At 41.6% G+C, this 13,266-nt stretch overlaps 2 protein-coding genes across 3 annotated transcripts in view; both read left to right on the top strand.

Moving 5' to 3' along the window:
• The window catches only part of CEMIP (cell migration inducing hyaluronidase 1), a 137,860-nt gene that overhangs the window by 22,049 nt on the left and 102,545 nt on the right, over window positions 1-13,266 (top strand). The window lies entirely within an intron of this gene.
• LOC138676678 (cell surface hyaluronidase CEMIP2-like) overlaps window positions 1-13,266 on the top strand; it is a 141,837-nt gene that overhangs the window by 121,718 nt on the left and 6,853 nt on the right. For both annotated transcript variants that reach the window (XM_069766196.1, XM_069766197.1), the window contains exons 18-20: window positions 1,557-1,772; window positions 8,070-8,278; window positions 12,447-12,629. In XM_069766196.1, the coding sequence (XP_069622297.1) occupies window positions 1,557-1,772; window positions 8,070-8,278; window positions 12,447-12,629 (608 nt within the window). The remainder of the gene's footprint in view (window positions 1-1,556; window positions 1,773-8,069; window positions 8,279-12,446; window positions 12,630-13,266) is intronic.

Raw genomic sequence — 13,266 nt, 5'->3', positions numbered from 1 at the left:
GAGCTAATAGCTGATAGCTAAATAAACACAAGCATCCTAAGGGCTTATTCACACATTGCCTTTTTGATGTATTTTTTTCCAGCACATTTTTTTCGGCAGAAAAACAACGCAGCTTTTTACAGTACCAGCAAAGTGAATGAGATTTCTAAAGTGTCATGCAATTGTTGCTTATATTTTCCATGCAGATTGGCACCTTTAGGCTAAGTTCACACTGGACGTTCTTATTGCGTTTTTTGATGCCTTTTTTAATGCTAATTTGCAGCTGCATTTTACGCACAAGAGACAAATCTAGCATGCTAAAACTGCTGAAAAAAAAACTGCATCAAAAACGCCATGAAAAACGCCAGAAAACCCAAGGAGAACATGCATTTTTTTCTGCAGCTTCTTCCCTGCCAAGAGATTAGGTTTTGCTTCAGAAAAAAAAAACGCTGAAAAAACGCCTAGTGTGAACTTAACCTAAAAACATTCTTTTAAATCTGTAGTGTGTCAATTCTTTCAGCATTTTTGAAGCGTGTTTCACCCATGGGAAAAAAATGCCCAAAAAATGCAAGTACTAAACATGTTCACATACCCTTAGGCTCTGTACACATACAGTATCTGTCCGGACAGTCTGTTGGTCTGTAATGTGTTAGGACAGACAAACGGAACAAGTGATTTTCCATCAGTTGGCCAAGCAAAAATGGATGGGCCCCATGTATTCCATTTTTTGGAACACACAAAAAATGTCTTCCAGATCTTTGTCTTCTCAAACCAGGACCCAGATGGACCCTGCAATAATCGGTAGGGTTCCTCAGCTTCTGTTTGCATATCTGATGCAAAGAGTCACTTATTCCGTTTGTCTGTTCCTAAAACGCCACAGACCGACAGGACGTCCGGACAGATATGCAGCCAGAGCCTTAGCGATTCCCTATCCATTTTCTCTATCGGATGTTCTCCATGTCAGACCTGACAAAGTACACAAACTTTCGTTGAGCTTCAGATGTTACCTAAGTACCGGAGCCGTCACATGTTTTTCTTTCTGGTTTATACACTGGAATCCGCTGGATTGCACCAGACAGCTCAGAAGTAAGTCCAGATGCAGTAATACATTCTCACTTTCCTGGCAGCAGCTGAGTTTACAAGTGTCAGTGCTATGTACAATGAAAAAATAGAATGGCCCTTATTTAGTCATGGATGGAGACTGCGTTACGTGGTTTTACGACTACTGAAGACCTGCACCAAGCAAATAATCATGGTGGAAGGATCAGATGTGCAGAACGTCTTCTATATTAGATACTTAGTCATCAATCCAAATTAGTTATTGTATTTCCTGGCTTCCAGAGTAGATATCAGACCACATCTGCAAAACGGATGCTATTGTGAGCAATTGCCCTACTTCTTTGCTGCAGATGATCTCAGCAGATGATAACTACTTCTCCTAATCCACATATTAACCACGTCACACGGTGTAGATGGTTTATTGGATGCTCAGATGCCTGATCTAGATTATCAATCACTATAAGGGAATAATATGCTCTGGCCCTGCTATTGTTTAACATTTCCCCTTTTATTTCCAGGTTGGTCGCAAAGTGTTTTTTGGTCACTCAGGGCAGTGGTTTGGCTCTAATGACTATGATGGTGACAAGGTGTCAATTTTCCATGATTTGGACGGATCAGTCACCGGGTATCCTGATACTTTTGTTGGGAGAGCTAATAACTATCTTCTGCGTCATCCAGGATGCCTTACAGTGCCACAATGGAATGGCGTCATATGCAGCGGCAGATATGCACAGGTAGGTCCAAGATTTACCAAAGTTTACACTATGTGTGTCTGGAATAAAAGATTACTGCAGCACTCTGCATTTGCTGAGGTGAATGCACACATTGAATATATGAATATAGACTGCATCACTGCTATATAAAATATTCTTATAAAGTTAAGATTCTTAATGCATAAATTGGCCAATGATGTGACCACCAGCCACGACAAGGAGACCTTTCTATGGAAAGATGCGGAATCAAATAACTATCAATCATGCCTTTCATGGGCTAAAAGCCTTCAAATATAAATGCCAGGTAGAATCCAACGCTAATTGAAAACAGCCTTAACATCCATAGATCTTTGTCCGAGCACGGACCGCAATGCGCGGGCTGTCCGCAGGTCTCACAATGTGAACTCCAAAGCGCCATGAATGCCAGTGAGGGTTTTGGGTTCAGGAGACCTACAAACTTACCATACATTACGGTCCATGCTTGGACTGAGATCTATGGACATCTGCATGAACTTTTAGGCTGCCATCACACTAGCAGTATTTGGTCAGTATTTTACCTCAGGATCTGTATGCCAAAACCAGGAGTGGAACAATCAGAGGAAAAGTATAATAGAAACATATGCACCACTTCTGCATTTATCACCCACTAATGGTTTTGGCTTACAAATACTGATGTAAAATACTGACCAAATACTGATGTAAAATACTGCTAGTGTGACGGCAGCCTAAGGCTGATGGGAGGAGTGCTCAGCTAAATATGGAGGCCGTCACCACTTCCAACAGTATGCTACAAAAAGAATGGAAAACTGGCCAGCACATACAATGAGTAAAGCAAGTGTGAACAGGTGCAAGCTGCTGTGACTGGACAATACACAGAAGAATACAGATGTGCTCAGATGTATGCAAACATTGAATATATGAAATTTAAACTGCAATATTGCTAAATTGGCTCTTTATTCATATTAGGCATGTTTGTGCTCATCTCAGTGCATACAGAGCGCTGCTGTATTCTTTCATTAGTGTATTGTGCAGCCATAGCAGATTGCACCTGTTTACACTTGCATTATTCTACTACTAGCTGCTTTTTTATTTTCCTCATTTGCTGTACAAAAGACATTTCAGCTCATAGGTCAAACTACTTATATTCTGTGTTTTATTAATGCCCGAAAGGGTTAAAGGGATATTGACAAGGGGTGTTGACGATCACTGAGGGTCCGATCATTGTAACCCCGAGAGCAGTGTGAATGGTGCAGTGATCGATCATGTGCACTACTGTCCCATTCATTCTTAGGGAAGTGGTGAATACCAACTGAGTGCAGCGCTCGGCCGTACACGGTGGTCCCATTAGGAATGTATAAAGTGGGAGTGTGCAAAATCGACCACTGCACCATTCTCGATATGGGTGAGGCGGACCCCCAGCGGTCAGAAAGGTATCCCCTATTCGATTTTTCCAGGAAATAATTTGTCTCTTTGCTTGCTTTAGCATTTTCCAGAAATGTACTTACATTGAGAAATTACCTTCATATTCTTTCTATAAGTTGGGCAAGTTTAGAAATCCCAGTTATGCATTCACCCAGCAATGGTACAATGATGATTTTCACTACAGGACAGCAGGCCGTTCACCAAACATGTCAGGGGGTCTCCATTCTCCAAAGAGTTGTGGGTCCCAGAGGTCGAATCCACATCTTTCAAGCATTTATGACAAATTCTGTCCATGTGCTGTAAATGTCTAAGTAGTGAAACCCCCTTTAATGCATTTACTGGGAATCCATGTTTGTCATCACCACAGAGCTCAGTGTAGAAACTTACAATAACACATTTCAGTGCAGCTCTTTTTCATCATTGCTATTTATGTAACCAAAACCGTTCCATCAAACATTGCCTTATTAGAGAAGTCTTCTGCACGTTCCCACAGTGATGTTAAGCCCGGCTCACGTGTCTTATTAAACCTCCAAACCATTCCTCTGCCCAGTTCCGTGCCATCAAGCCCCTGCTTTTACCATGATTACTCTCGTGCTAGGAGTTGGCTGGTGGGAATTGGAACATAGACTCAGGCCTTCAGGAGCACTCACGTATAATGGAAGCCATTTGTGTGATCCAGATTATTATTCCGTCTCCTGGTTCACTAATAATTGGTGACTATAGCCTATGTGTGCACTAATGCTTTCTAAATTGATAGGTTTAATCCATTCCAAAAACCGAAATGTTTAACGCCGGGGTCACACTTGTAATAATAATTTTTTTTTAATAATAATAATTTTTTATTTATATAGCGCCAACATATTCCGCAGCGCTTTACAAATTATAGAGGGGACTTGTACATACAATAGACATTACAGCATAACAAAAATACAGTTCAAAACAGATACCAAGGGGAGTGAGGGCCCTGCTCGTAAGCTTACAAACTATGAGGAAAAGGGGAGACACGAGAGGTGGATGGTAACAATTGCTATAGTTATTCGGACCAGCCATAGTGTAAGGCTTGGGTGTTCATGTAAAGCTGCATGAACCAGTTAATTAATTTTTTTTTTTTTTTTTTTTTTTTTTTTTTAATATACACACTTGTGAGTTTAATGCGAGAAACTCACGCATTGAACTTGTAAGTGTGACCCCGGCCTTATTAAAGGTGCTGAATGAACCGTGAACTGGTCAAATGTATGTTAAATAAGGGATTCTGTAAATTATTCTACTAAAAGGCCCTAAAAAATAGCCCCAAATAGCAAGGTCCATATCTATAGGACCACATGGAAGATTTAAAAAACAAAAAAAAACAATAGAATACTCATGGGGTGAATGGAAACAAAATTATAGCAAAAAAATGGCCACTTTGACCTGGTGACAAGTCAAATTCAACAATCTTCTATACGGAATCTATGTATTATTTGCTTTTGACAGCTCTTCACTAGATAGATAAATAGCTGGGTAAATAAAGTAGAAAGTGATGTGATATTATCTATCAATGTATCTACCGGTATCCAGAATGACTGCTGGGATTATCTTGTTTTTTGTTAATATGTCTATAGGGTTTTCAATTTGAAGAGTCATAGGGGTGAACAATTAATAACAGAAGGATTGTAGAGCCAATAGTAATATGGCTCCTTCTGAGCGGTGCTGTGCGTACAGGTGACAGCGAGGGAGGAATCCGGGCCGCTGTGTCATGGAACATTACACTCATACGTGTCTTTCGCTGCCGTACATTATAAATCAGTTTTGTTGAGTTTCTTTGACAACAGCAGCAGGTTGCATTCCTCTTCGGGGTGTAGATTATGTGTTTTTCCCATACCTGAGCCTCTCACATTTTTGTTGTACCTTTATTTCATTAGTTTTGATCTTAGACAATTCTCTAACGTCCCCCCTACGTTACACCCAGAGCAACTACCATTTTCTTGACAGCTCTTTCCATGACCTCGTAGACAGGAGAAACATATACGGTATCTATCACGGTATTTTGTTTTTTTTTTTACTCCTTTCACTTTATTAACCCTTTACAGATCACGTCATGTAATATACCCCATAGTATTTTTTTTTAATTATGCATTTGAACTATCCACCACAAAGGTTTGTGCAGATGAACGATTATCATTTGTAATAATTTATCTTCAGTGCTAAACATTTCTGTGGTTGCAGCAGTGAAATTCACCCAAATTTCGCCTGATTGTCACAATTAGAGCAAAACATGGACCAATATTATGCTATGGGGCCGCGCACATGTCGGATTTTTTTTCCTCGGACTGTCTTCAGTCACTGCATCCCCCAGTTCAAATTGATATTCGAATCACACGTGCCCATGCAAGTCAATGACTTTGTGTAAATCGTTAGAGTGCACTCAGATGACACCTGAGTGCAGTCCGATTTCCACAGACTGGCTGAATGGAAAAGAGGAAGACATTTTTTTTTCTCCATCTTCTCTTCATCAGAGAGAATTGGAGCACACCATGATCACACTCTGATCAAACTCTGATAAGAGTGTGATTAGCATAATCTTACCCCATTTTTCATATGAGAGAACACACTGTCATCCGCACGTGCCCTAACAGACCAGCTCTAAGATATACCCCAGTACTTCTCTTCTGAAAAGCTAACTGATAAATCATGAATCTGTGAGTCAGGGTTAGTTACGCCATACTAAATCTTCATAGTATACCAAATCATGATGGGGAATAGATAAGATGTTTTTTCCATTTAATAAGCTTAAGTATGTGACATTTGGCTCGCAGGCTAATTCCTCACACTCCTCCACCTCCTTATCACAGCTAATACCTATAAATCTCAGTGTATTATATCTGTGGACACAAAAACAGTAATAAATATCATGTCATAAAATGACTGCATTCACACCTGTAAGGACCACACACTAGAATACAGATGCAAAACGCCTGGGAACTTGCCATGAAAGGCAATGTATACAGTCTGATATAGAGGCAGAGACCCTGATTCCAGCAATGTGTCACTTTAATGGTTGCTGCAGTATTGATTAAAAACTGTTTTCTCTGCTGCAGATCTAGCAGTTCTCTGATTGCTGATTTCTCTATAACCCTGTCCACACCACTGATTGGCAGCTTTCTGAGTACACGGTGGGCAGGCAGAAAACTGCCAACCAGTGGTGGGGCGTGGTTGGATTGCAGCGGGTTTACTAGTCCTCCAGTGCTAATCTCCTGCTAATAAATCAGTGATTTTATGAAAACTACACTAAGCAGCTTAGTAAGTGACACATCACTGGATTCAGAGTCTCCTACCCTGCATTATGCTGCTCTCAGATTAGGTAGCAAAAAATAATGACAGGGTTCCTTTAAATTGTAAGTGGGAACTCCACGGATCATAATTGTTTTTCAGGCATTTCACACTTATGCTTGATCAGATTAAGATTAAGTCAACACCTTGACCATGTTCCTGTCACATTCCTGAACCAGTTTTACAGTGTGGAAGGAAGCATTATGCTTAAGAGGCCGCTGCCATTAGGGGTGTAGGTGTCAAAGTAACATCTGTATGAATGTCAGGACCCAAGGTTCCCCAGCAGAACATTTTCAGGAGGATCATACTCCCTCCGCCTTCTCATAATGCATCCTAGTTCCATCTCTTCGCTCACATACCAGGTGCAAAAGGCAAAGTGCTTCATCAGACCAGGCCACATTCTGCCATTGCTCCGTGGTCCAGTTCCAATGCCAATGTGTCCACCATGGATGCTTTTCAGCACTCTTAATTAAATATTCCGGCTACCTAATTGAGCATAAAATGTATTTTTTTGTATTACATGTCTAAAATTCTAGTAAAGTGAATATGCAACAAAGTATGCATGTATTGTAGTACATTATACAATATTAATAATATACAATATGTAATATGTTTTTAGAAGACAGAGTTGGAGTTCATCTATTATTCCTGTTTCCCAACTCCACAACCCTCATTGTTCCCTTAATCATGTGCCAAATTCTAGTTACTATTTGTGAAAGCCGCTTTATTTGATCTGCAAGCTTTAATGGGTGCTGTTTATTGCAGTGTTTATTGCAGTGCTCTGGATCACGATTCCCCCTGTGGGATCCATGCCACTCTATAGCCTTTGCATCAGATTCACTCAGTTCAGTGTATCATTTCTATGAATATTGCGCTCATCCAATACAACGCACACTTTACACCCACTCATACTGCTACTCATCATGTGCCCTAATGCCTTGTAATGTGCTGTAAACACATTCTTACTTCCTTTCTGTTGTTTTCATGAAGTTACTGGGATCAAAAAAAGTATTTTACAGTTTAGGTGGGCACGTCCTGATTGGTTCAGCATGTTCTCTAAATGTTTATCTGTCAGCCGGATTTCACAAGCTATCTATTGTATATGCATGTTTGGAAGGCAGGTCCAGCAATACCGTTACGTGGCCAGTACTTCATTACTGAGAAATTAGTACTTGAATTGATATGCAACTGAGGCTGAAGAACTATGGTAGATCTGAAGCCTCTGTCACTCCAGCTCTTTTGCACGCCAAGTGTCACCTCCTCCTGCTCTACTGACAGCTCCTTTTCCTGCAGTCACACATCACGGAGGCTATCAGTCAAGCAAGTGTGTGCGGCACTGGACAGGAAATAGAGCTGGAGTGACCGAGGCATCAGATCTACAAACAGCTCTTCAGCCTCGTTTGTATATCAATTCAGATGCTGATTTCTCAGTAACAGAGGAACAAACGGGCCATGTAAAGGTATAGCTGGGCTTTGCTACATGCACATATACTGTAAATAGTTTGGGGTGGTGCTATGCTGGTGATATATTTCCTTCAAATGAATTATCAGGAAATATTTATTCCTCTCTGCCCTTGTATATTTCAGCTATATATCCAAGCCAGACGACCTGAGAACCTGACTATATTGGTGGCCAGAGCTGCTTATCCTTCACATCCATTAAGACTAGTGGGGGTTAACAAGGGCGCACCATATCAGCAGTACCAACCAGTGGTCATGCTTCATCAAGCCTATACCATCCGATGGGAGGGACAGTCACCCAGAGAAATCATATTGTATCCGATCAACTTCAACAGGTACCAAACACGTTCCATATCTTCACATTTGTCATTCTTGATTAATTTGACTGATTTTCAAGTTAATATGACTGCCTCTTCATATGTGTGATATCCTCGGGTCTTGCTCTATCTTACAGCCATTGCTATTTCCATACTGAACCATGGTTACTGTATACAGTATCAGATTTATATCCGATGGGCACAGATTCTCCTTCCCCCAAAGGCCCCTAGTCACATTAGAATATGCTGTCTGCTTAAGACAGTCCTCAGCATAAGTCTGCAGCTGTTGTATACTCCAAGGCACCATTTTCCTTGTCCCTCTGTTGGCCTAGTCCTCTCAGTCTCAGCATTGTGAGTCTATATTTATATGATGTATTCATATATAGATTTCCATTTAGCAGGTGTCTTTCTCTCAGAGCCACTTCCAGGCACAGGTACAGTGCTGGTGTTTCTGGCACAATATCACTTTTCAAGATTTGACCTCACAGAGGGAGCATTAGCTGTTGAATGAAACCTTAGAAATACCATATATCATTCTCTTTTATAGTGTGATTATATAATGTTATTATTGGCCAAGAACGTATATTAATTATTGAGAAGGGATGTCACTTGGCCCTAGGTGACAGATCGGGATATGAGTGGAGCATTCTAATGACAGGGATGTACTTTACACCCCATAAAGCAATACATCTTCTAAATGCAGGAAGTGAATGCCTCATTAAGGTTTGCTAATATAAAGTCTGTATAAAAGAGTCCACATTATAATTATAGGGTTATCATTCGCTTTGTATGTGAGTAATTATCGGTGCCACATGCACAGTATGTGTCTGTCTCATTGGATTCCTAACTGCCTATGTGTGTCTGGCGGCCTGCGCCTGTCTCCAGTGACACGTGACAAGGGTGATTTAGACATAAGATGTCCCTGTTTTGCCTTCGCAATTAATGACATGCATTCTGCAGATTTCAGTCAGGCCTGTCAGAGCGGCCGTGTGTCTGACTGGCTTCCAGGCGCTGATTCTTTGTTCTGTGTCAATGCTGAAAACTGCCAGAACTCCCTATTGGAGCACGGCCGATAAATGTGCATTATGGCTGCCAACACATTTCACCAAACACACTCGTTCCTAAACAGGAGCGTATGGCAGCAGAAGAAGCTCATGTTGGATCAGATACGTGGGGCTGAACTTATAGGCAGCATCCCAGTTAGTTTCCCCAGAGCTGAGGAGAAACATGGACATAAGGACGTCTGTGAGCACCCTGGCAATGGTCAGGGATGGGATTTCTTTTCCGTCGGCAATTGCTGTGTTGATATCAGTATTGCTGTTTATTTGTGCTTAGGAACCTCAGGATTTGGCAGACCTTCTGTGCTAACTGCACCACAAAAGGTCAGCCATGCTAGATTTTGTTCCCAATGAACTCATAAGCTCCTCATTCATTGTTACTTATGATAGCAAATTGCATCCTCCCAGACTGATAAAATATATTGTATCTAGGAAGCAAGGAATAAGTACAAAAAAATAAAAATATGAACGGATGCATGGTATTGACTTAGGGAGGAGGCCTACACCTTCATGAAAGTGCAGCTATGCTGAGGCTAGAATCCACACCACTAGGAATGCTGGTGACCAACCCTACAGTGCAGCTCATGGTGTACATATAGAAGTGGCAGCAGGCACAGCGTTATTAGCATAGTGTGCCTTGGCATCCTGCCCTATGTGTTATGGGCCACCACTGTGGCTCAATGGTTAGCACCGTTGCTTTGCAGCACTGGGGTCCTGGATGCAAATCCCACTAAGGACAGCATCCCTTTGTTGTCTGAATTTGGGTGGGTTTCCTCCTGGTTCTCCGGTTTCCCCTCACACTCAAAAGACATACTGATAGGGAATTTAGATTGAGAGCCCCAATGGGAACTGATGGAGATATCTGTAGAGCGTTGGGGAATAATATGGCGCTATGTAAGTGAGCATAATACATTTGTGTAGTGTGCCTGTCCTCATTCTCTTTGCGAATACACTTGGCACACCATACTCTCATTGTAGTGTGCTACAACCATCATGGTGGCTGATGCTACATCTGTAAGCATACACGGAGTATTAGGCCCTATTCAGACATCGGTCAATCACGTTCTTGTTCGGTGTTTGTCACAGATAGAACATGTAGCCATTATAACCTACTGGGAGTGGAGTGAGTGTTCCAGATAAAAATCATGGCAACATGTCCATCTAAGTCACCAATGAAAATTACCCATTCTGGTCTATGGCCCCATGAAAATCATAGATGACATCAGTGCCCAATCCTTATGCTCTCCATGATTACCCTTGTAATGCATAGGAGAAGTGGTGCAATTTGTTTTTCCATGTAAAATTCACTGATTAAACAATGATGCTAAAAAAAGACAACCTTATCAAACTCAGCTCTATGACACTGATGTACAAGACAAATGATGGCGGCCTGAAGGAGGCCTCAGAGACGAGCTGGGTGGTGTATGTTCCTGAGGATGGTTGCACCAGAGAGCAAGGCAACTCCTAGCAGGATAACATACAGCATCTTTCTCACTGTCTCCTGGCCATTTCCACCGTCTCTCCAGGTCATGCCCTGTGATAATCAGAATACAACACATTATCAGGGATCTCCTAAGAAGGAAATACCTCACTGTATGAATTTATAAATAGGCTACATCTTGGCAGATTGCATCTCTCCCATGAACCCGGGGTGAGAGTCCTGTAGAGTATTATGGGGGATACAAATTGTAGATATAATGTACTAAAAAGGCGCAGCTTGCCCAAAATAAGAAATCTTTCAGCGTTGAGAAAAGAATGTCAAGGGCAGTCAGCTGAGTTTATCTTGCAGTGCTGTTTCCAATCAAGTATAATTAGTATTGGAAGATTACTTTTGATTCCCAGAAAGCGATAGAATTAATTTCCTCAGTAAAAAAAACAAACAAAAAACAAAAATGTTTATGTCATTAATGACCCCTGTGAACTTTTTTGGGGGGTATGAGCAATCCAGGAGGTATCCACGGAGAACGACAGAGAACAATAGGGGATCTTGTAATGTGGATTACAGACAGGTTGACAGGGAGGAGGTTCACAGTACTGACGGCCCCTCAAGGACCGGACTTCGGGCTTAGTACATAAACCTTGTCAGTTTTGATCTAATAATTCTTTTCTTAACAGAGATGTCTAATTGTAATTAAAACCCAGCAGGAGAGTGGGGAACGCTCGAGCTCTGGCTTTTTTTCAATAGAGGAATGTCCTCCAGATTTTGGAATTTTCTTGGCTGTGCATGGAGCTGATCGTTATCCTGGATTGCTCCCGAGCTCTGACTACTGCAGTAATATAGCCCCAAGTAGCTCTCTGGGAAATGTCCGAAAGGTTGAGTGCTCAAGTCCACTTAGCTGTCCCCTGTGTTCATCATCATTGTGATGCCTTGCAGATAGATCTTTTCCACATTAGCAGAGTACAGTATATCCACTACATGATGCAAGTGCACACAAGGCTTAGCATTGCGCATCCTGCATATACCTGATATATCTGAGCTATTTCACTTCTGTGAATCATATGATACATGATCACTCAAATAAGGAGCAGTATTGTCAGAAGATGTGAGGCTTCAAATGTCACAAAATAGAAATAAATGCAGGATTTTCATATTCACTCATTTTGAGCCCTTTTTCCAGATAAAACTTAATACATATCAAAAGAGGTGAGGAGTGAGGAGATCAACGAGTTTAACAGGCTGCCGTGAGAGGTGGTGAGGTGGTGAGTCAATGGAAGTCTTTAAACAGAGGCTGGACAGACATCTGTCTGAGATGGTTTAGTGAATCCTGCATTGAGCAGAGGGTTGGACACCATGACCCTTGAAGTCCCTTCCAACTCTACCATTGATTCTATGATTCTATGAGGTCCAAAATCTTAAAATATAATTTACCAAATGCTTTTATATGATATATTATTTGGAAGCTGAAAGTTCAGGCTTGACTAAGGGTGTTTTTTTTTTTTTGCTACATTTTTCCAACATCAAGGCAGTACTATAGTATTTTATCCCCAAAAATTATGGGGAAAAAAAATCACAGCACAGCCCCAATGTGAGAACCCAACCTCAAGTCATCTGAGCTTTGCGACGTGTGACATGCTAGATTGTACAACAAAAACATGAAATGACTGACCTCCATCTTTGTTCCTTACAGAGGAGATTGGCTGCAGATTGCTCTGTGCTACCCTAAAAGTGCCGTATTCCAGGTGACAGCGGACATCTATGAACGTAACACTGGACGTGTACACAGTGTACGCCATTACTCCATGGCATCCTCTATCCATCAAGCCCTGAATAAGTCCGCAAATCGACTGTATCACTTCAGTAAGGAGTCAGGGTGAGTGCCCGGCCTGTGTGCATGGCGCTCAATACATTCTAGCACAGTAGGAGTGGTTTTTACTGACATCGATATAATCGCTGTAATACTATTCCTATGTTGTTCCATTTGCCCGTTACAAGTTGAGCGTAAGCTGAAACAGCAATACAACCCTTTATTTAATGCTCCAGTTCCCTATCTGCACGCTATCCTCTGCTGGAACATGTTATCCACAAAATGAGCTCCCTGGGGGCAGATGTTATCATGTATCTCTAGACTCTCGCAGACATGAAGGTCACAGTACAGTTTAAGTGTCGCACCTGCACCATTCTGTCAGTACAATGGGCAGCGCCTGTGCGCTTGTCTCACTACCAATGCTCATGTTTCCTGCTTTACAGAGACATGTAAGCGCCAAACATTAACTCCTGCCGGGCATGTCCAACACTTCTGTTTGATTTATTGATGTGATCAAATGCCTTTTCACTACTTTCTGGATTAGATTCCAGTCCCCATTCGTGTACCGATCTAAGCACATTGTGACAACCGCGGTTGCTTCTATTCTTTCATCACCTGCCATTATAAGCTTGGAACCAAGTTTTTTCATGCTCGAGGATTTGAGACACATTGGTATCATTTGCATGGTCCAGACCATCGTCAT

The sequence above is a fragment of the Ranitomeya imitator genome, chromosome 4 (assembly GCF_032444005.1).
Source record: "Ranitomeya imitator isolate aRanImi1 chromosome 4, aRanImi1.pri, whole genome shotgun sequence".
Classification (NCBI taxonomy): Eukaryota; Metazoa; Chordata; class Amphibia; order Anura; family Dendrobatidae; genus Ranitomeya; species Ranitomeya imitator.
Note: the sequence above shows the minus strand (reverse complement) of the source record. Positions and strands in the feature narration are given on the sequence as shown.